Genomic DNA, 21589 nt, shown 5'->3' with positions numbered 1-21589 from the left:
TGGACGTACCCGTGTGAGCACGCTCAGAGAACTAACATTGTCAGGTTGCATTCGTAATTCTGATTTATACCTAGTACTTGACTGTAAGCTTTACATTCTGACCGTGGCCTTTCTTCAAGTCTACAGGGCATCTCGAACCTTTGGAATCAAATAGAAACGGGTGGTCGTGGGTCTACACCCGATTATACTGAAATAGGGAGCCAATGGTCGGAAATGGATATTTGTTGTGTTATGGATATAGACAGCGTACACCGCATAACAGACAAGGTTGCTGATAGTAACTGTTCAGAGAGACGACCGCCTGCCTCTGTGCTTGCGTGCCAACGGCGCATGAAGCTCTGCCGCACTTTCTCAAAGATCCTAGGAGAGAGCTTGGACCCTAGCAAGCAGGTGTTCATCCATTTCTACGGGTGTTCCATACATCAAAGTGTTGACGTAACCACAGAGAAAAACGTACAGAGGTTTGAGATCTGGCGATCCAATTATCCATCGCAGGACCTTCCCTTCCAATCCAACGATGAGCGTATGTGCTGTACAGGTGCTAGTGGACATTAATATAGGGCTGGTGCATTGTGGTACTGAAGCCACATCCTAATGCGGACAACAAGGGGTATATCCTCGAAGAACTGTGGCAGCCCCTCTCACAGGAACCTGAGGTAACGTCGACCAGTCAAACAGGGAGGCAGCAAGTAAGGTCCTATTAGGTGATTTTGGACAATGCCCGCCGTTACGTTGATAGAGACAGGTGGCTACTGATGTGGGTGGCGCAGGAGTTTTCCTCACTCCACACGTGGCTGTTGCGGCTCTTGAAAACACCATCACGGGTGAACGAAGCCTCCTCAGTGAACAATACGAACTGTACGAAGTTCGGCACTATAGCACTGTGGTGGATAGTTCATTGACGGAGGGGATTGCGCGGCTCAAAATCCGTTGGTCCCAGTGCTTACAAACGGTCAGTATGATCGACGTGTAACATCTGCTACACATGTACTCTCAACACTGTAACCTTCGCAATGTGCGTTTCATCTGCCAATTGATGTGTCCTTATTGCTGGGTGGTAGCCACACGACCCAACTCCATATCTTCAAAGTCTTGTGTATGGACATGTCTTTCGCGGGAACCTTGGCCGTTTTCTGTGGCGTGAACGACCCTGGAGATAAACTTCTTGCAATTAGTATGATGCTTGTTGGGAAAGCGTTCTCTGAACATTCGTGCTGCTTTACGAGCACTAAATCTTGCCGTCCCGTATTTTAAATGCATGCCTGCCATCTCTCGTGGCGAATAAAGTTCTATCATTAACTACGCATAATGCACTGTACACAGTAACACATCACAAGCTGCCTGGTGCAATGTACAACTGACGCTAGGGACAGGCCGGTATTACACTATCAAATTTCTTTGTCAAAGATTTGATCAAAGATGTGATCAAATATTCCGTCAAATATATTTGACAAAGATCTTTGACGTAGCGCTAGAAGGGGTATTACACTGTCATCATATTTTTCGTCAAAGTTCAAGATGGCTGACAACAACTTGTTATTAACCGCAGCAGTTGCGTGTACCACAACTGCAGTGTGTGCACATGCGGAAGAGAAGCGGGGGAAAAAAGGAAACATACCTGGGTGAAGCCGTGGGTTTTACGACGACACGATAAAAGCATTCAACAAAACTTGTTACGTGAGCTTATAGTGGAGGACGTCAAGTCTTACACCAATTACTTAAGAATGGATGAGCATACATTTCTGTATGTGCTCAATGAAGTGTATCCTCATATCTCAAAGCACAATATTCACTTAAGAACTGCTACACCTGCAGAAGACAGGCTCGCTGTAACACTCCGATTCCTTGCTACAGGAGAGGGTTAGGTTAGATTAGGTTAGGTCAAGTCCCCAATCTTCGTAATCTATTTTTGTATTCAGCGTGCGTCACGTTGTAAAGCGCCTCATCAGCTTCATACATCTCTATTAATTTTGTAGTTGTCCGCACACACCAATTGTATTTACCGGCAATGTTTATAAAAGCACTACAGACGACAGAATGCAGCGATGCTAGCGCTCCATGTGGTAACATGTCACATTGCAGTGAACAGAAGACAAGCGACTTCTTTGATCAAATCTACAGCGAGGCTCTAGATTTGATCAAATATTGGACGACATTTGACAAAGTTCCCTATTGCACCATTAAATATCTTTGACAAAGATATTGGACAAAGATATCTGACAAAGAAATTTGATGGTGTAATACCGGCCATAGCGCTGTGCTTGAGGTACAGGTTAATGCGCCGGTGAAATGCATGAGGTCGTCAAATGACACACGTCCTATTAGCTAAGTAGTGTACACCATGTCTGTCAAATAACGTTAAAGAGCTTCTTATGAGTGTAATTCTCCTGCTCAGTGACAAACAAAAGTACTTACATGGACAGTAACATCTTAAGATGTTAATTTTAAGTTATGATGAATTCGGCTGTGAGCTCTACAAAGCAGGCCGTTTACCGCAGGGGCAGAGGGAGAACTAGCACGGCCACTGCGGAGTTTGAGGATTTGAGAGGGAGCGATGTTGTTTGTCTCCCAATACTGAAAACTCATGGCCGTACACGACTCGTACCGTTCAGTTGCCATGGCCTAAACTTCAAATAGAAATAACATCGATTGGTGAGTGCGCATTATATATAGAGATGATCATCTTCAAATGCGGCACACATTTATAACAAGGAATATGAAATTAAATTAAAGCTGTTGTAATACAACGCAGTGGTAAGAAGAAAAATGACAACAATTAATATACATTTGTGATGGTGTTTCATACTGCGCAATGCATTTAGATACAAGCACAGTTACTGTTATCAATCAGTTAATCATCCTGTTACACTGACACAACTTTGGAGTTGTTGAGCGTAGCAGCAATCTGAAACAGAAAGCAGTTCGCACGAAGTGTTCCGAATGGTTCCGGCTTTCAACGATCAGTACTTGAGACGCAATGGCCAATTTATCGCGCCTTTACTGCAGCTAGAATGAGGGGTTCATAACGCACTAATTTATGTATATTACCTGTTAATAAAGAGACTGGCACACATGCGGCATGAGGTGGCGCCCCACAATGTCCGTATTGGCTCTTGAGCAAAGAATTTTGGCGACCACTGCTGTATAGAAACTTGCACGTCTAGGGACAGCACACATTGGTGCCGATCGGCTACGGTCGGTTGGCCTCCGGTTTGCAGTTCGTTGCGCTTTGTGGTGGCAGACAGCGATATCTTACAGTAGCCTTGCGTGCAGAGTTCGCATGTCTTTGGAAAATGGAAAAAAAATATAGTTGCAGTTTGTGCAGTGCAACATATGGCAGTAATAAAAGCTTATATCCCCAAACTGTTCAACATAAAGGCACGATAATCAGAATCTTCGTAAAAATGAATGACACATCAAAATGACTGCAAGTTTTTTCCTCACTTCAGGAGAGGGAGAATCAGCTGCGAAGCTGAGGAATACAGGCGGCGATTACATTTCAAGGTAATTCTCCCTGATTTTTAATCTTAAATGACTCAATCCTTGCTATTGCAGAAGATGAAGGAAATGGTGATGTTGTGACAAGGTTCTTCAACCCATATACCCAGTATAAGGCTTCTCATGTGTGTAATTTATATGAAACTTCATCAACGTTGACACTGCTGAAACTAAAATTTATTTATTTGGACAATCTGATGCACAATGTCTCATTTTTTGTATGTGAAATTTAAATATCTGATTACTAAGACATTTATAGAGTTATAAGAAACATACTATCACTCGCTTTGCCATGGTTGTCACCGAAAAATGTGCATTGACGATTTTCTCCATTTTTAACCCACTGACGTTAATAGTGACAACTTTCATTTGGCTTTTACTCATCAGCAAGAGCAGTAACGGGAATCAGGCAGCATAGGCAGTTTTTTTATTCTAAACCCACACTGTTATAGTGATACAGTATTAATATCAATAATCCTGAATTCCTGTAACACAGTTTGCTAATATTGAGACTATGTACTACAGAAACAGTTCACTCAATTTTCGAAATATTTCAAACATCGACGAAAACTGTAAAACACTGGTATTGTATAGATCTTCCTCTAATAATATACTCATTAAGCTAACTACCTTATATCAGAAAGGCTGTCAGCTGTTTCTGCTGCAGATGGATACCGAGAGAAGAACATTAAACTCCTCAGACATCGAATTCAACTCGAGGTTAATGAAGGAAACCAGTGTCCGTGACGCTTCCGCAGCCATCGCGATAAACTCGAGGTCCAGACCAATTTGTCTGCGTTGTCCTCTGCAGTCAGAAACGTGTACAAGTATCAATTAAGATATTAAGAACTGCAACACGTTTCTCATTAAACACTGCTCGTAGTTTTGGGAGTAAATTGTAGAGGTCTCTATGTTTTTAATTGTTGGATATATGTTCGTGGAATTTTTTGTAAAGTCCTTCTTAACTGTAAATTCTAGGTCCTAAAAACCGCATAAGACGCCCTAGGCAGTTCGACACATTGTGAAGAGTATGATAATGTACCCGAATGTTAAAAACTTCGGTAATAGCCATTAAGTTTAGAATTTCGCGCGGAATGCATCAAACAGCTCCATGTCGTACAGGCGAATGTAAGTCACAGTCTAATAAATACAGTCACGTCACTCCCTGGTACGAAAGTTTTGCCATTAGACAGATGGCGCGACGCCAGCGCTCCAAGTGGTGTGTGTCGTAAGGATAATGTTTGTTTTTAATTGTTTTCTACTTAATTAACCGAAGAGCTGTTATACGTTTTCGTTCCATGCGTTAGTAAGCTATCAAGATACATGAAATATCGCGAAATCACACTGATGCAATGACATAAGCTACAACTCATTCATGAAGAAATACTTTCGAATATGTTTATATTTGAAGTTTATTTCACTGAAAGCAAGAGAATACAAACACATTTCATGAACGAGAAGCATATATTTTTGTTGTTGTCTGTTGTTATTATCCCAGGCACATTACTTGACATTAAAAAAAACTTATGGATTCCAATGATTCGTCTTTTCTTACACTTAAAAAAAATGGCGCTGAGCACTATGGGACTTAACATCTGAGGTCATCAGTCCCCTAGAACTTAGAACTACTTAAACTTAACCAACCTAAGGACATCACACACATCCATGCCCGAGGCAGGATTCGAACCTGCGATCGTAGCGTCTCTTACACTTCACTCAACTTTCTAATATACGAATATTTTTGTAAATGTAATTAATTTTCATTCAAAGGTGAATGTGTTGAAGATTCTTGCAGTTTGTGGCTCAGATTTAGCAACAACTGTGGAATCGGTTTCACCTGTGTTTGGAAATAGTTTTTATTGCTTTTGATGATTTCTTATCACGTCTGTGTGGTTTTCCGTTAAACTACAGTTGTGGTGACTTACTTGTTACGTTAAATAATGTTGACATTACATTTCATATCAGTTTCCTACGTTCCACATTCACTGATTTGACTGAAAATGTAGCGAACAAAACTATACTCTGTCGGATAGGTTTACGATGTGTATCTGTAAAATGTCAGGTCTTCTGTTGTTTACTAGCAATTTTTTGTTATTAAAGGAAAACAACTTCGTTCAGTAAACGTCTGTACATTACAAGAGAACCGAACAAAAACTGTCCTGTGAAGCACCGTTTTGTATCTCGCAGGGTCCTTAGGAAACTAAATAATCACAAACGTGCTGTAATTTTGTAGTTATTGTCGACTTTTACGACACTACATACGCTCCCTATTGTAAAAACTATGTTACAAATCAATATAAACGTTAGTATTTGCACTCATCCGATATCGTATTCAGAAGTTTCGCTTGCTGGTCACTTGGAGCGCTGCTATCGCTCGGGGTGACAAAACCGAGATATAATGGCCCGACTGTGTCTAAAAAAATTAGACTGTGATATAAGCTTTCACTGTCTGCCACCAGGAAGTGCTACGAGAAGCACTAAGATTTGCTGCCCCTAGACGCAAATGATGCAGAAGATGTTCGACCGTTTCTCCGGCCAGCACGAATTCCAGATCTCCATTAACTGAAAAAAATCTGGTCACGGGCTGCAAAAAGTCTGGCCCGCCGAAACTCGCCAGTCACTACAGTTGATGACCTCTGGCTTGTAACTGAAGCAGCGGAATGATGTACACACAGCTGTCTTCGAGGCCCAATTCGACTCAGCTTCCTGCCAGTTAGAGCCATAGTTGCTACTAGAGGTGGTAATTTTCGCACCTTGTTTACACCCAAACTACCTACTAATTTTCGTCCTAGTGTACTGAATGCGCAGAAGGAGTAAAGTTTCCTTATTTAATATGCTACACAGTGTTTCAGTTTTAGTAGCTAGCTGTGCAGAATTTTAATCTCTGCAACTTATATATGAGGGTTTGAATTTAAATAGTTTCAACTATTTATTCACAACCGATACAACAGGGTTACATGTTTTCACCTGTTACTGTCCTTCAAAGTAGTCACCAACGTTGTGCAGAACCCGTTGTCAGCGATATGGAAGGCGTAGTATACCGTTAGCAGAACCTGTTCTGTCGATGGTGCGAATTGAGTGGTCTACTACCTCTCGAATCTCTGGAGCAGTTCTGAAGCGAATGCCACGAAGTGGTTCCTTCATCTTCGGAATCAAATCAAAGTCACAAATCGATGTTAACAAATTTCTCTTCTTCAGAAATGCTTTCCTTGCCATTGCCAGTCTACTTTTTATATCCTCTCTACTTCGACCATCATCAGTTATTTTGCTCCCCAAATAGCAAAACTCCTTTACTACTTTAAGTGTCTCATTTCCTAATCTAATTCCCTCAGCATCGCCCGACTTAATTCGACTACATTCCACTATCCTCGTTTTGCTTTTGTTGATGTTCATCTTATATCCTCCTTTCAAGACACTGTCCATTCCGTTCAACTGCTCTTCCAAGTCCTTTGCTGTCTCTGATAGAATTACAATGTCATCGGCGAACCTCAAAGTTTTTATTTCATCTCCATGGATTTTAATACCTATTCCGAACTTTTCTTTTGTTTCCTTTACTGCTTGCTCAATATACAGATTGAATAACATCGGGGAGAGGCTACAACCCTGTCTCACTCCCTTCCCGGTCACTGCTTCCCTTTCATGCCCCTCGACTCTTGTAACTGCCATCTGGTTTCTGTACGAATTGTAAATATCCTTTCGCCACCTGTATTTTACCCCTGGCACCTTCAGAATTTGAAAGAGAGTATTCCAGTCAACATTGTCAAAAGTTTTCTCTAAGTCTACAAATGCTAGAAACGTGGGTTTGCCTTTCCTTAATCTTTCTTCTAAGATAAGTCTTAAGGTCAGTATTGCCTCACGTGTTCCAATATCCAAACTGATCTTTCCCGAGGTCGCCTTCTACCAGTTTTTCCATTCGTCTGTAAAGAATTCGTGTTAGTATTTTGCAGCTGTGACTTATTAAACTGATAGTTCGATAATTTTCACATCTGTCAACACATGCTTTCTTTGGGATTGGAATTATTATATTCTTCTTGAAGTCTGAGGGTATTTCGCCTGTCTCATACATCTTGTTCACCGGATGGTAGAGTTTGTCAGGACTGGCTCTCCCAAGGCCGTCAGTAGTTCTGTGAGGGTATTTGATTGCCATGCCAGCCGGAGTGGCCGAGCGGTTCTAGGCGCTACAGTCTAGAACCACGCGACCGCTACGGTCGCAGGTTCGAATCCTGCCTCGGGCATGGATGTGTGTGATGTCCTTCGGTTAGTTAGGTTTAAGTAGTTCTAAGTTCTAGGGGACTGATGACCCCAGATGTATAGTCCCTTAGTGCTCAGAGCCATTTGAACCATTTTTTTGATTGCCACGGTTGCTTAGGAACGCATTGCGTCAGTTTTTGGTAGAGTATTGTTGAGGACTGTCTCAGTGGATCCTTAGGTTGGAGTCTCAATCGGGCGCACGGTTTTAATCTGTCAGGAAGTTTCTAGCCAGCATACACTGCGCTGCAGAATGGACATTCATTCTGAAAATAGTCGTATTTGATATTTGTGTGACGATTTTTTGTCCTGTATAACGTAAAAAGGAACTATTCAGACGGCAGTGTGGCTAAATTGTGAAGTAAACCTCAGAACGCACAGAAGTGGCAGGAAGAAAGCAGGTAACGAAGCGGCTTCGCTTTCCGTTGTGGGCAGCAGCACGGCTTTCATTCGCTTGTCGCGGAGACGACGCATTGCCAGTTGGCGCCTGCCGGACCACCGGAACCCGTCGCCCAGCACCTAAGGAGCGGCGAATGTCGCGAAATGGCTCTTAAATTACAACACAGGGCCGCGGGCCACGTTTTCGTCAGTCTCGCAACAGGTTGCTGGGTCCGCAGGAAGAGGACGCTGCTGCGGCCGTGCGAAGGAAGTGAAATGGGGCCGGTACAGCGTGGCACGGCGTTTGTGTGTGTGTGTGTGTGTGTGTGTGAGGGTGAGGGGCCCAGCCAGCTGCAGCGGGCGCCCCTCTGCCGGCAGACTCGTGGACCGTGGCGAAAGCTGGCGCCGCGGAGGTATAAAACGCCGCGGCGACGTGCAGCGGGCAGTCGGCTCGCCAGAGACTCCCAGACAGCTCGCAGCAAAGCGCGACAGCGACCATGCGGACAGCGGTGAGTCACCTCCCCTCACTCGTCAGGCCTCTCAGATCATCTTTACCACTATACAAGACCTCACCTCACTATTTTTTGCTACTTTCAGCCTCTGGTACAAGGTACCTCACGGCCTGCACTATAGCACCAAGTTGCTTTTTGAGAAAAATCTGAAGAACTTACATTTTTTATCAACCTATTAATTACTCATTCGAAATAATGTAACTGCAGTTTCTACCAGTACTCTTCGTTTTAGTTTCTCAGTCACTAATTTCATGTTGCCTTTCCTCCTCTTATCATTACTTCCATCCCACCACTTCCCATCGCACTTCATTCCCCCCCCCCCCCCTCCTTATTTTTTCCCCAGTCTCTTGGTCCAGTATAGCTGTTAGTCCAATCTAGTTACTCTGTTATACCTCAGGTCTCAAACAAACGTTATTTCAATTATTTGGAATATGACTATTTCCACTGTTGCTCTTACTAAAAGTTATAATCCACCCTGTTGCTCTTACTAATAGTTATATTCCACCCAAAGTTGTAGATATGAAGCAAAGTTAGTGTTTAATTTTGTATCGATGACGAGGTCATTGAAAAGGACAGGGATGGGGCAGGAACGTGATAGTAGCCTTTTCACAGGAACGAGGGAAGCTGTTAAGTTTAAGTCCCATCGACGACGAGGTAGTTAGCAACATTGTAAAAGCTCATACTGGAAAAAGTTTAGCAATAAAACCGGTCGTGTTCTTTTCCAAACTACGACTCAAGCGTTCGTGCTGCAGTAGCGTGCTGTGTAATACTTTATTTATCGGACAACATTACACGTTTCAGTTATGGAATCACGATTTACAACAAGCGGTAGTACGCAGAGAGGTGTGTCTAATACTGGTAGCTTTTTAATTAACGAGTATAAAAGCAGCCACGCTTGTTGAAATGCAGTAATTAATGCTACTGAACGTCACTCTAGCTCCGTTAGATTAGTTGAATGATATAACTCTAGCTGACGTTTGCAATATGTTTCAAATAGTCATATAGTTTGAAGGGCAAGGAAAATATTGCATTGTTTTACCATATTCAACTATTTTATGTGACAATCGGGACAAGCTATGCTCTCCCAGTGCATTTCAACTTCATATCAAACACGTTTTCCAATTTTTTTTCAGAAAGTCTCACCATAAACATTACCGAGCATATTGTTTTTGATAAGACAGGCAACTATATGTTTGACTTCTCGCACAAACATGATTCCCAAGTGAGGTGTTGGTTGGTTGGTTGGTTTGGGGGAAGAGACCAAACAGCGAGGTCATCGGGTTAAGGAAGGACGGAGAAGGAAGTCGGCCGTGCCCTTTCAAAGGAACCATCCCGGCATTTGTCTGGAGTGATTTAGGGAAATCACGGAAAACCTAAATCAGGATGGCCGGACGCGGGATTGACGTGAGGTGTACTGTGGTGTTAGCAGAATAATAGTATGGTACATCTCGCATATAGCTTCACCAAATTTATACAAAAATCTGTCCCGAAATCAATATAGCCTTACTTCCTACGATTTCTCTTTAAACTGTCTTGGCTATATCCAACCTGCTACGCCTATGCATACCTTCAGACTTCCAATTGGGCACGGGAGCACTGGAACTATACGCCAGCACCAGTCACCCTAGTGTCTTTCTTTTTTTAAAAAAAAATATTATCCTGATATATTTGAACGATGTGATAAAGTTTTGAAGTTTACTTCTAATCGCTTAATACTACATGAACATTTTTTCTTGCATTGATCCAGAATTGAAGTCAGCTACCTCCCATCATGCCCAAGTCGAAATATTATGTCATTTTGCATTTCCTTAAATTATTCAATGACGATACCTCTACGTACGTAGCAAAACCGTCACTGAACAATCTGATAATTCTCCTGATCCTGATAAATCGATTAAGTGTATAAGGAACATTTGCGGCCCTATTGCACTTATCTAGAAGGCAGCCCACATTGGTTTTTGTTGACAGTAAACCGTTCAGTCTTCCTTACTTGAACCTGTAAGATAAGATTCTTCGATTCGCTCTATAAGAAACCCCTTATGACTACGTGTTCGGTATCAAGCGACAAGATAGTATGGCATCAAGCGCTTCTCGCAGATGTGGGAGAGCAGAATCATTCTGTTACTCTGCGTCTAGTAACTGAAAAAATATAGAGCTAGGAATAGGAGATTTGTAAACACGCGAGTGATGTTTACTGGATGTGGTTAGATTGTCTGAGATAGACTTCTTTATCTCCGTGGACACAGTTACGTTCAAGCTCAGAATATATTGTAGCATCCCTGAGAGATGGGCATAATTCATCATTTCATCGAGGAAGTCTTGTTTCAGTGTTTTAAAACTTTTCTGGAGTTTCAATGTCGTCACGTCACGTGAATCAACCAGTATACGAATAAGGAAGGTTCAGTGACTCTCCCAGTAAAGATATAATATTGAAACTTGCTTTGTGAGCCGTAGGGAAATGCCAAGCACTACAGTTGCTGATTTTTCCCTTTATGCCCACTTTCTTATCTTATAATCAGTGAAACAAGACAGCAATTTTCGTTCGAGTCATCCACGATGGATTTGACAAATCGCAGGTAGTTATCGTAAGTTCTCAAAATGCACATATTCATATTGCTTACAACTACGGAAATTTACTGATATTTGCTTTCGAATTGCTAGAAATGAAATACTACTGAACTAAAACGTGGCTTTCTGCTTGTGATAATAGCGATCGCAACTTACAGGTTAAATCCGGTTACCATGAACAAACAATATGGACCATGCAAACCATACGGCATTTGTATCTCGTTTTTGCCATTTCCTTATTTTCAAGGATACAATATTCGTTTTACGCAGTTTAAAAGCTGTAATTTTCTTTAAAATGAGAGCAAACAAGATCCGAAAATCAGACTGTAATAATACTGTACGCTTTGTAGCCAATTTTTAGCGAAAATAATTAGCATCTTCACTTTTTCTGAAAAGTATTGTTATAACAGATTACACCATTCAGTCAGATAGCTATCCTACTTGCAAAAGTAACGTTCCTTCTTTCTTGTTTAAAATTTATGCAAGGACTGGAAGAGTTACTTTCCATCTCTTTATTATTATTTAACTAAAATATAATCTAAATTGCCTCGAAGTGTCAACTCCACTAACCAAACTATTTTTAAGTAATATTTGCTGGAAATAACTTAGTAATTTTTGTTATTTTTGCACCACAAGAGGTGAGAAATAAGAGACTTTTATTTGTTTCTCGAATTGCTTTTCGGTTGGGAGTTATGAGGTTTAGCGACATACAACTTGCACCATGCATAGGGAATTCTTTGAATTAAATGAGTTTTAACCTTGACCAACTCAAATACGCATAATAGAGATAAATTCAGTTTGAGCTGAGTACTGGTTAGGAAAAGATTATGCTCATACTTACAGTGTGCTTAAAAATTTTAAAAAAATGTATTAACTCATTCAGAACTAGACTTATGTAAAACAGTTTATAACAGTATATTACTCTACAAAGATAATCGCAACCAGGCCGGACCGGGATCTAATTTGGACACGAGACTAGGTACAGCCACATTTCAGTTAAAGATTGTCCACGTCGTTACTTTGCCGTACAAGCACGGAAAGCGATCATGGAAGATGGCATTGTAGGCAGCTGCCACGACTTGACCTCAAAATTAGTAAAAATTTTTGACAATGTAAAGGAGAAAGCATGACAGCGCTGACGGAAAAGTAGAAGGTCGGTGCAAGCAACACGTTGAAGCTGACAAAATCTGCGCCGTGCAGATTAGATCAGGATGAAACGAAGTGGGAAAATGTGGGATTAAGTTTCTAGAAGCAAAGTACACACAATGAAAATGCCGTTCACGATAAGGATAATTTTTTTTATTAGGGAGCAACTTCTGCGATATTATGAGTAATAAAAGAAATACCAACGTCACCGAAACGTTATAGATTTTCTTGCTTAGAACCGGACTTCACAGCTAGCAAGGAAATTGAAGGAATTGTTGTATTTGTGAGATTTGGTTTTAAAACTTGCCAAAATCGGCGGTTGACCACCTTTCTTAAAGATTCGACATCGTTTCAAAAAGGGACACAACATAAATGTTTATGAAAAACTGAAACATCATTATTAGAGCGCCCAGAGCTTTATTAAGACGAAACGAGGATTAATACACATTACAGTATAAGAACATACGTTGTCAAAGTGTGCGAAGGCTATTGTTAAAGAAAGTACTAGTCCGTGTTTAACTGTTGTGCTATGCTGGGCATTATGTACAGCGTGTAACTGCTCTCCAATTTCAAGAGCACCAGTGTGCTGCTTTTACAGGGTGTCCAGAAAAGAACTCCCTGATTTCAAAATTAAATATCTCGAAAACAAAGATCGATAGAGGAATGCAGTAAACGGTATGTTTATTGTGAAAGCTGTAAGAAGTTTATACAACAGTTTGAAATAATAGTTACAAAAGCTGCTAACAGATGGCGCTGTAATCGCCATACGTAATGCCTAGTATAAATAGTGATCCGAAGCCCAGAGCGATCAGTTCCACTATTGAAACGTGAAAGGAGGTTAGCGTACCGAAGGAAGAGATTAAAACCATGTACTCCATTGAGCAACGCGTTTTTCTGGTGCTAGAGTACCACAGGTTAGAAGAGAGTCCTACGGCAACAAGGCGAAGTTTTCAAGCACGATTTAATGTTCCAAAAGGACCCGATGCGAAAACCATTCGTACGCTCTTCGCAAAATTTCAACGAACAGGCAGCGTAACTGATGATCTAGTGGGGCATGTTGGCCGCAAGCAAACCGCAGTTACGCCTGAAAATATCGCCACAGTTTCTGGAATTATTCAGCGAAATCCCATGTCATCCGTCCGTAGAATTGCATCTGAGACTAATTTGAAGCGTTCGAGCACGCAGAAAATACTGAGAAAGAGCCTACACATGTTTCCATTCAAAATTCAAACGCACCAGGCCATACCCGTACGAGCTGTGCAACAAAGGGTTGCCTTTGCTAATCAGATGCTCACAATGATTGATAGTGAAGGATTTGATGTTGGCTGCATCTGGTTTACAGATGAAGCACACTTCCACCTGAATGGATACGTGAATAAGCAGAACTGGCGATTTTGGGGTTCCGAAAAGCCATATTGGTGTGAAGCGAAACTCCTGTATTCTCCTATAGTTACTGTGTGGGCTGCAGTGTGCAGCAGAGGCATTATTGGTCCTTTTTTCATTCGAGAAACGGTCACTGGTGCACGTTACGTTGCAATTTTGGAACAATTTGTCGCCACACAGCAAGCGTTAGAGGATCGATGCAAGATGGAGCCCGACCACATCGAACCGAACAAGTGTTTCGCTTTCTTGAGGAATACTTCGGAAATCGAGTCATTACTTTGGAATATCCCAAATTTACTGGTGCAGGCATGGATTGGCCTCCATATTCGCCAGATTTGACTCCCTGTGACTTTTTTTTGTGGGGCACAGTGAAAGACATTGTCTACCCGAAGCATCCCGCCACGCTGGACGAGCTTTAATCGGCGATCTCTGCGGCATTTGAATCCATTGCGGTTGAGACACTACGAAATGTGATGGCGAATTTCATTCTTCGTTTGCGCCACCTCTGTAGTGCCAATGGTGAACATTTTGAAAACATTGTGACGTGATTGTTTGCAAAGATTGTTCTCATACGATTATTTCACTTATGTATGCTGATATGAGCTGTACAGCGTACAGCGCCATCTCTTAGCAGCTTTTGTAACTATTATTTCAAACTGCTGTATAAACTTCTTACAGTTTTCACAGTAAACATATCGTTTACTGCATTCCTCTATCGATCTTTGTTTTCGAGATATTTAATTTTGAAATCAGGGAGCCCTTTTCTGGGCACCCTGTATTAACCCCCACCCCTTCTTCCCTGCAGGGCGTTTTACATTCTTCGTAGTCACAAGAGAAGAGGCATCACAGTGAAATACTGAAAAATGAATGATATTTTAAATTAAACAGTTTTTTTTCACCAAGTGCCAGAAAGAGAAAGCAGTGCGTTTGAGGACGCAGGTGTTCGCTGGACGCGTGACGTTAGCGCATACCCCTACTCTTCCCGCAGACCTGCCGTTGTCCGCTTGGCCACTTTGTTCCGCCGCTGCAGCTTCAGCCAGTTTCGCCACTTACGACACGAACGATCCCGCCAATTGGAGCATCGCAGCTAAATTGCGAGTAGGCACAGCAGGAAAGCACTTCGCGAGGCTGTATTCTTGCTAACGCAAGTAACTAGACGATGAAGGATCGCACATGTTGCAGTACAACGCGTCGGTCGCCATTGCACCTTCCAATGGGCTCGGCATCGCCCGCGAACACTCCACATAGATTTCTACGATATGCATTAAATCGTTTATGCGTGTAGTGCATAGTAAAGGCCATATATCTTGTTGTGCACTCTTCCCATGTTACATTTGTATCTGAAGCTGTTCTCTTGTTAAGAAGTACGTGTCGAGTCTTATCTGCCTGGAAGGCATAAATCTAGTCACTCATATGGTCTGGTAGTCTGAAAGGTTTTATCTTGTTCATTAATATTTTGGGATGTATGTATTTCACGATAGGTTATCCGAGAGCCCTTGATTATGCTGAATGTTATTGCTGTGTGAACGTCCACCTGGTAAACGGGAACTTGCTACTTGTTTGCAGATTGCACCTACAGGGTGTGCTGCCTGAGCCCTCTGCTCTGCTGCAGATCGCATCGAATTAGTTCTCCTCCGTAGATAGGCAACTCAATGAAGAGATCTGCAAAACGGTTTGCTGTAGGTCTTCGCGGAAATTCGTATCAATGAACTGCATGCACGTGTTGACGACTCCTGCGTCACAAACGGTGCCCATACTGAATTCCTGTAACGCAAGATAACTTTCGGTACCGGTAGACTCTAACCACTGACGTGTATAAGTTTTCTGTATGTCGTACTTTTTGCGTAACCATCTCATTAAACCCCAGAGGTACTTATGAATACCCCAGTATGGTCCAAATGGTTCAAATGGCTCTGAGCACTTTGGGCCTTAACATCTTAGGTCATCAGTCCCCTAGAACTTAGAACTACTTAAACCTAACTAACCTAAGGACATCACACACACACATCCATGCCCGAAGCAGGATTCGAACCTGCGACTGTAGCAGTCCCGCGGTTCCGGACTGCAGCGCCTAGAACCGCACGACCACCGCGGCCGGCTTGCCCCGGCATGTACTGCCACTTCCCTCACTGAGAAACGAAACGAGTGACTTTTTTTTCTTTTTTCCTGTTGTTACTTCTCACTACAATATTAACGAAAATACCCATACATTGATGTCTTTCACTACGAAAAAAATTGCTAGTGAAAGGGTTAAGCGACGGCGTATGTATGGAGTAGAATCAAGCACAGGCTATCTACGCTACAGCATCACTACAAAGATGGTGATGCTGCGGACCTCTTGTATGGGCTCTTACAGCAACGAAAGATATCGAAATAATTATTTTGTATGGGCTTAGTGTGCTGAACTTTTCGGTGGACAGCCGATGCGAATTAAGTCAGCATTCTCGTATCAAATCCCCCGCTCCCACACGTCAAATTCCTAGTGGAGTCCGGTCAAACGCGTGGAATCACGGTTTACAAAATAGCTAAGACTTAAAAACAGGTGACTGACAGAATTTTGGCAGTTTGAAATGAGTCCGATTCCGCCATAAACCGATTTCTTTGATGCATCACTTCATATAAACCAAGACCATTCATTTTGTTTCATATCATTTACCTTACAAGCATAATCGCTTGTAGATACAATACGTTATTTTTAGAACTGAAGTACTGATTTTTAAATTAACATAAATCACAACATCTCGTTATTTTTTTTTCAGAAAAATATTATTCACAGGAATGTTAATGTTAATAAATTGAATTGAATATCTTAGTGATTTAAATTACGATTACTTCTTTTAATCTCATTAATTCATAAAATCATAGTTTTCAGAATATTTTTTAAAATAAAATTATAAACTCTTGTCTTGATTATGACCTTTTACTTCGAAAATTGCTCTAAAATGCTTTTTTTTTTTTTGGTTAGGTATTACAAAATTTCCCTTCGTAGGGCCTGCACCAGAAGTTCGCTTTAATGGCCTATACAGGGTGACCACAGAGGAATGGTCAATATTATGGCTGCGGCAAGAAGGATCATTCGAAGCAAAAAGTTCAGTAAACAGGGCCTCTAAAATGCATACTTTAAGAGCTATGGACACTTCTGCGTCTTCGATACTGTGAAAAAAATCTCTTATACTGCAAGCTCTTTGCTTTCCATGTTTTGGGAGGCGGTAGTATGGACGAAAACAAGGAAAAAAGTCAAGTAAACATGGATGTTAAAGTGCACACCTGAAGAGATATGATACTTTTCGCTACGGTGAAACATCTCGTCTATTGAACAAGTGCTCATAGCCTACTGGAGAATTTTTTCTTGTTTTGGTCCATAGTGCCTCCTCCCAAAATATGGAAAGCAATGAGCTCTCACTCGAAGAGATTCGTTTCGCGTTATAGAAGTGCTCCTATCTCTTGAGGCATGCGTTTAGAGCCCACATTTACTAGACGTTTTGCTTCGAATCATCATTCCTTTCGTATCCCTGAATATTAACCATTCCTTCTGGGACACCACATAGCTCTTAAATACGCTGCTGGTATGAAATGAATTCGTGAATTCAAAGAACGCGAGACGAACCTGGATGCCATTGTTTGCGGAGTTTCATAAATATCGCTGTGACATATTTTCCTCTGCTGGTGAGGGATAATGTTTTTATGTTTCACATAGATTGTAGCCGTTATGAGTCTACGGCGTTTTATAAATGTTGGTATGACAGACTTTTCTCCACTGGTGAGAGTGAATGCCTCTCTGTGTCGGCTAAATTATAGTCGTTCCATGCGTTCGTGGGGAAACGAGAGCAGGCGGCAGCGGAAACAGCTAGTTAGAGAGAAAGGCCGAGCCTCAGGGCAGGTAGAACGCACCCGACCGCATGGTCGAAGTGGTTGCCTAACTGCAGGATGTAACGTACTCGCATCTGATGCAGGAAGGAAAGCAACAGTTGTAGCCAACATCTGACTCTTGCGTGTGACGAAATGGCTTCCGCCTGCTTATGGCCTTACTCAACCCAACCGTACTACCCAAAAGTGAAATCTGCGTGTCTTTCACGCATCCCACGTGTGCGAGACCGGTTAAACACTCAAAAAATTCGTAACCGTTTCAGCCGCAACAAACAAATTATCTTTTCTTACTCTTTCACTTGACGGCTATACTTATGTGACGCAGTATTATCATTCCCACTCTTAGTGCTCTTCTCAAATTAGTGTCTGCTCCATAATAAATTGAACAATGATGGTGGCAGGCAACATATGGCGGCAGCAATTTGACAGAGCACTGAAACATTTAAATACAAATAAGGAAACTATATTCCCTAAGAATTATTGAGATTCTTGGGAAAACCAGCGATTACAAAACTACTCCACCTGCAACGCAACATGTATGATAAAGGCAAAATACTCTCAGATTTCAGGAGTAAAATAAAAATTCCAATTCCAAAAAAGGCAAGAAGGCAAGTACTGAAACTTACGATTATCCCATAACTATCAACGTACTGAGTCATGGCTGCAAAATGCTGACACGAACCATTTACAGAAGAATGTAAAAACTCGTAGAATCCGAACTTTGGGATGGTCGCTTTGGGATCCATAGAAATGTAGGAACACGCGAGGCAATACTGACTCTAGATTTATCTTGAGGCTGAAGAAAAGCGGATCCACTTTTACAGCATTTGTAGATTTAGAAAAAGCTGTTACCCATGTTGCCTGGAGTACACTCTGTTAAATTCAGAAGATAGCAGGGATAAAATGCAGGAAGCGAAAGGCTATTTACAACTTGTACGGAAACCAGACTGGAATTATAACAGTCGAAGAACGTGAAAGAGAAGCAGTTGTTCAGAAGAGAGTAAGGGTTGTACCATCAGTAAGATTTTAAGCAAAGCAAGGAGAAATTTAGAGAGGGAATTAAAGTTCAAGGAGAAGAAATATACATTTTAAGGTTTGCAGGTGACGTTGTAATTCTGTCTGCGAGAACAAAGCACTTGGAATAGCAGTTGAACGGACTGGGTAGTGTCTCGAAATGAAATTACAAGAGAAACACTTATAAAAGTAAAACTTGTGGTCGGGTCCCGATTTGACTAATTAGAATTTCCAGGAATTTTGTAATGTGAAGTTACAGGTAGCTCTGAAACGCTTTCATTTTTGCTATGTGTAATAGGGATACCCAGGGAATGCTAACGTTTATGGAAGTGTAAACTGTATGTCGACACGGTGACGTAATGATGAAGTGTATTGCATTTCTATCCATATGTTCTAATGTTCGCGTGTGTATCATTACAGAGCGAACAACCGCTGAGTATAAGTGCACAGTGCGACTGGACACTCATTTGTAAGTCGCGGCTTCAGTTTTTGCATTTTTCTGAAATGAAATGAAAATGTTCGTTCAAAGTATGTTTCAAATGGCTCTGAGCGCTACGGGACTTAACTTATAAGGTCATCAGTCCCCTAGAACTTGGAGAACTACTTAAACCTAACTAACCTAAGGACATCACACACATCAATGCCCAAGGCAGGATTCGAATCTGCGACCGTAGCAGTCGCGCGGTTCGAGACTGTAGCGCCTAGAACCGCTCGGCCACGCCGGCCGGCTACAAAGCAGTATCAGAGATATTATATTATTCTTAAGACCCGCCGCCTGAAACAGAAACTCTTGCCATTAGTATTACGTTAGGAAACTGTGGGAACAGTTTCCATGGTTATACTGAAAATTTGTACTGATAGATTTTTTTAGGGAGTATGTGACAACATCTTCTTTTGAAAATGAATCAAAAATAATTTGAATTAAGGTAAATACAAGTTTGTGCTAGTGTAATACGGAAAAAAACCATAAGCGAAAGTTTCATTGTTTTGTGGGCCTGATCCCCTTAACTGATGTGTACCAAGCATGTGACGGCAGTAAAACTGTAGCATCACGTGACAAACGTCAGATAGCAAGCAGTTTTCTTGAGAATGTACCGTCTGACAGGGAGGCAAGAAGTAACGGATTGCGCTGGTGCTGTTGCAGGCGGTTGTGGCTGTAGTGGCAGTGCTGGCGGCAGCCGTGTGGGCTGCTGAGGAGGCGGACGCCACCAAGGACAAGAACCAGACCAAGCGCGGCGTCTTCGGCCTGGCAGGTGGATACGGCGGCGACTTCGGCAGCTACGGAGGCGGCTACGGTGGCGGCTACGGTGGCGGCTTGGGAGGCGGCTACGGTGGCGGCTACGGAGGCGGCTTGGTTGGCGGCTACGGTGGCAGCTACGGAGGCGGCTACGGTGGCGGCTATGGAGGCGGCTACGGGGGCGGCTATGGCGTATTCGATCTCGGCGAGCACGTCAGCAAGACAGTGACGGTGCACAAGAAGATTGGGGTGCCTCTTCCTCACCCCGTACCGGTCCACGTCCCTGTGGAGCGGCCAGTGCCCGTACCGGTAGAGAAGCCCGTGCCGGTTCCCGTTAAGGTGGCGGTTGACAGGCCCATCCCGGTGCCTGTGGAGAAGCCCTTGCCCTACCCCGTCGAACACCCCGTTCCTGTGCCCGTTAAGGTCCCCGTCGACCGTCCCTACCCCGTGCACGTTCCCGTCGAGAAGGAAGTGCCCGTCCCGGTAGAGGTTAAGGTGCCCGTACCGTCCCCGTACCCAGTCCCCGTGCCCAAGCCGTACCCGGTCTACATCGAGAAGAAGGTGCCAGTGCGCGCGCCCTACCCTGTCGAGGTGAAGGTGCCGGTACCTGCTCCTTACCCGGTGCACGTGAAGGTGCCCGTCGCCGTGCCCGTCGACAGGCCGTACCCGGTGCACGTGAAGGTACCCGTCGACAGGCCGTACCCCGTGCACATCCCGCAGCCGGTTGCCGTGCCAGTCGATAAGCCGGTACCCGTCCCGGTCGAGAAGCCAGTAGCTGTACCGGTCAACGTACCTGTAGACAGGCCGTACCCGGTACCTGTGGCCAAGCCCTACCCCGTGCCTGTGGAGAAACCTGTGCCAGTGCCCGTCGTACACCCCGTGGGCTACCCCGTGGAGAGGCCCGTTCCTTACCCGGTCAAGGTTCCCGTAGACAGGCCGTACCCGGTACCTGTAGCCAAGCCGTACCCGGTCCCAGTGGCCAACCCGGTGCCGTACCCTGTGGAGAAGCCTGTGCCAGTTCCATTCAAGGTGCCAGTGGAGCACCCAGTGGCTGTACCCTACCCGGTCAAGGTTCCGGTACCTGTTCACATCAAGGATCATCACTACCACTGATCTCGGCAGCCGCTGCTAGAACCCATTAGGCTTTCACAGGGCTTCACTCCCCAGACAGCCCACAGCTGTTTGTGGGGGACGTGTGTCGCCGACCACGCCGTTGCTTCTCTCTGCACTGCTTAACCAAAGATGAGCACGTTATCGGTGCTGCAACGAGGTCCATATACTCTGACCACTACTTCAGGGAAAATACTCCTTCAGTCCATGTCTACAGAATCCATGCCTATCTAGATTAAATTTTCAGGCAAATACCTCCAAACATGGATCGGAAGAACGAAGACAAGCTGTCAGGTCAGAGAGGAGCATCACACAACGGTTCGGTCGTCAGATTTGCGTAGCCCCATACACTCTGTACCTATCACGCTCACTTTTTCATTCTTGTCAGGGTTATCATCGTATTTGTACTATACACGTGTCTCTGTGCATACCACCACCGCATTTATATTTAATATATTTGTACACTTTTTTATACTTTTGTGCAATAAAGTATCATGTTTATAAATTTTGTACATTTATTTTTACAGTTATGATTACCTTCATTATCCATTGCTCACTCTCTGTTTGTGTCTCGTAACGGTGTAGTGAACAGATAATAGCTGAATTTGCCGGCACGATTGGTAAACGC

At 43.1% G+C, this 21589-nt stretch overlaps 1 protein-coding gene across 1 annotated transcript; it reads left to right on the top strand.

Moving 5' to 3' along the window:
• The first annotated feature begins 8505 nt into the window (after positions 1 to 8505).
• On the top strand, positions 8506 to 21466 carry LOC124798020 (pollen-specific leucine-rich repeat extensin-like protein 4). The gene is made up of 2 exons (XM_047261227.1): positions 8506 to 8633; positions 19759 to 21466. Exons 1-2 carry the CDS (start codon positions 8622 to 8624, stop codon positions 20962 to 20964), a joined length of 1218 nt encoding a protein of 405 aa, XP_047117183.1. The 5' UTR covers positions 8506 to 8621; the 3' UTR covers positions 20965 to 21466.
• Positions 21467 to 21589: the final 123 nt, after the last annotated feature.

The sequence above is a fragment of the Schistocerca piceifrons genome, chromosome 5 (genome assembly GCF_021461385.2).
Source record: "Schistocerca piceifrons isolate TAMUIC-IGC-003096 chromosome 5, iqSchPice1.1, whole genome shotgun sequence".
Lineage (NCBI taxonomy): Eukaryota > Metazoa > Arthropoda > Insecta > Orthoptera > Acrididae > Schistocerca > Schistocerca piceifrons.
Note: the sequence above shows the minus strand (reverse complement) of the source record. Positions and strands in the feature narration are given on the sequence as shown.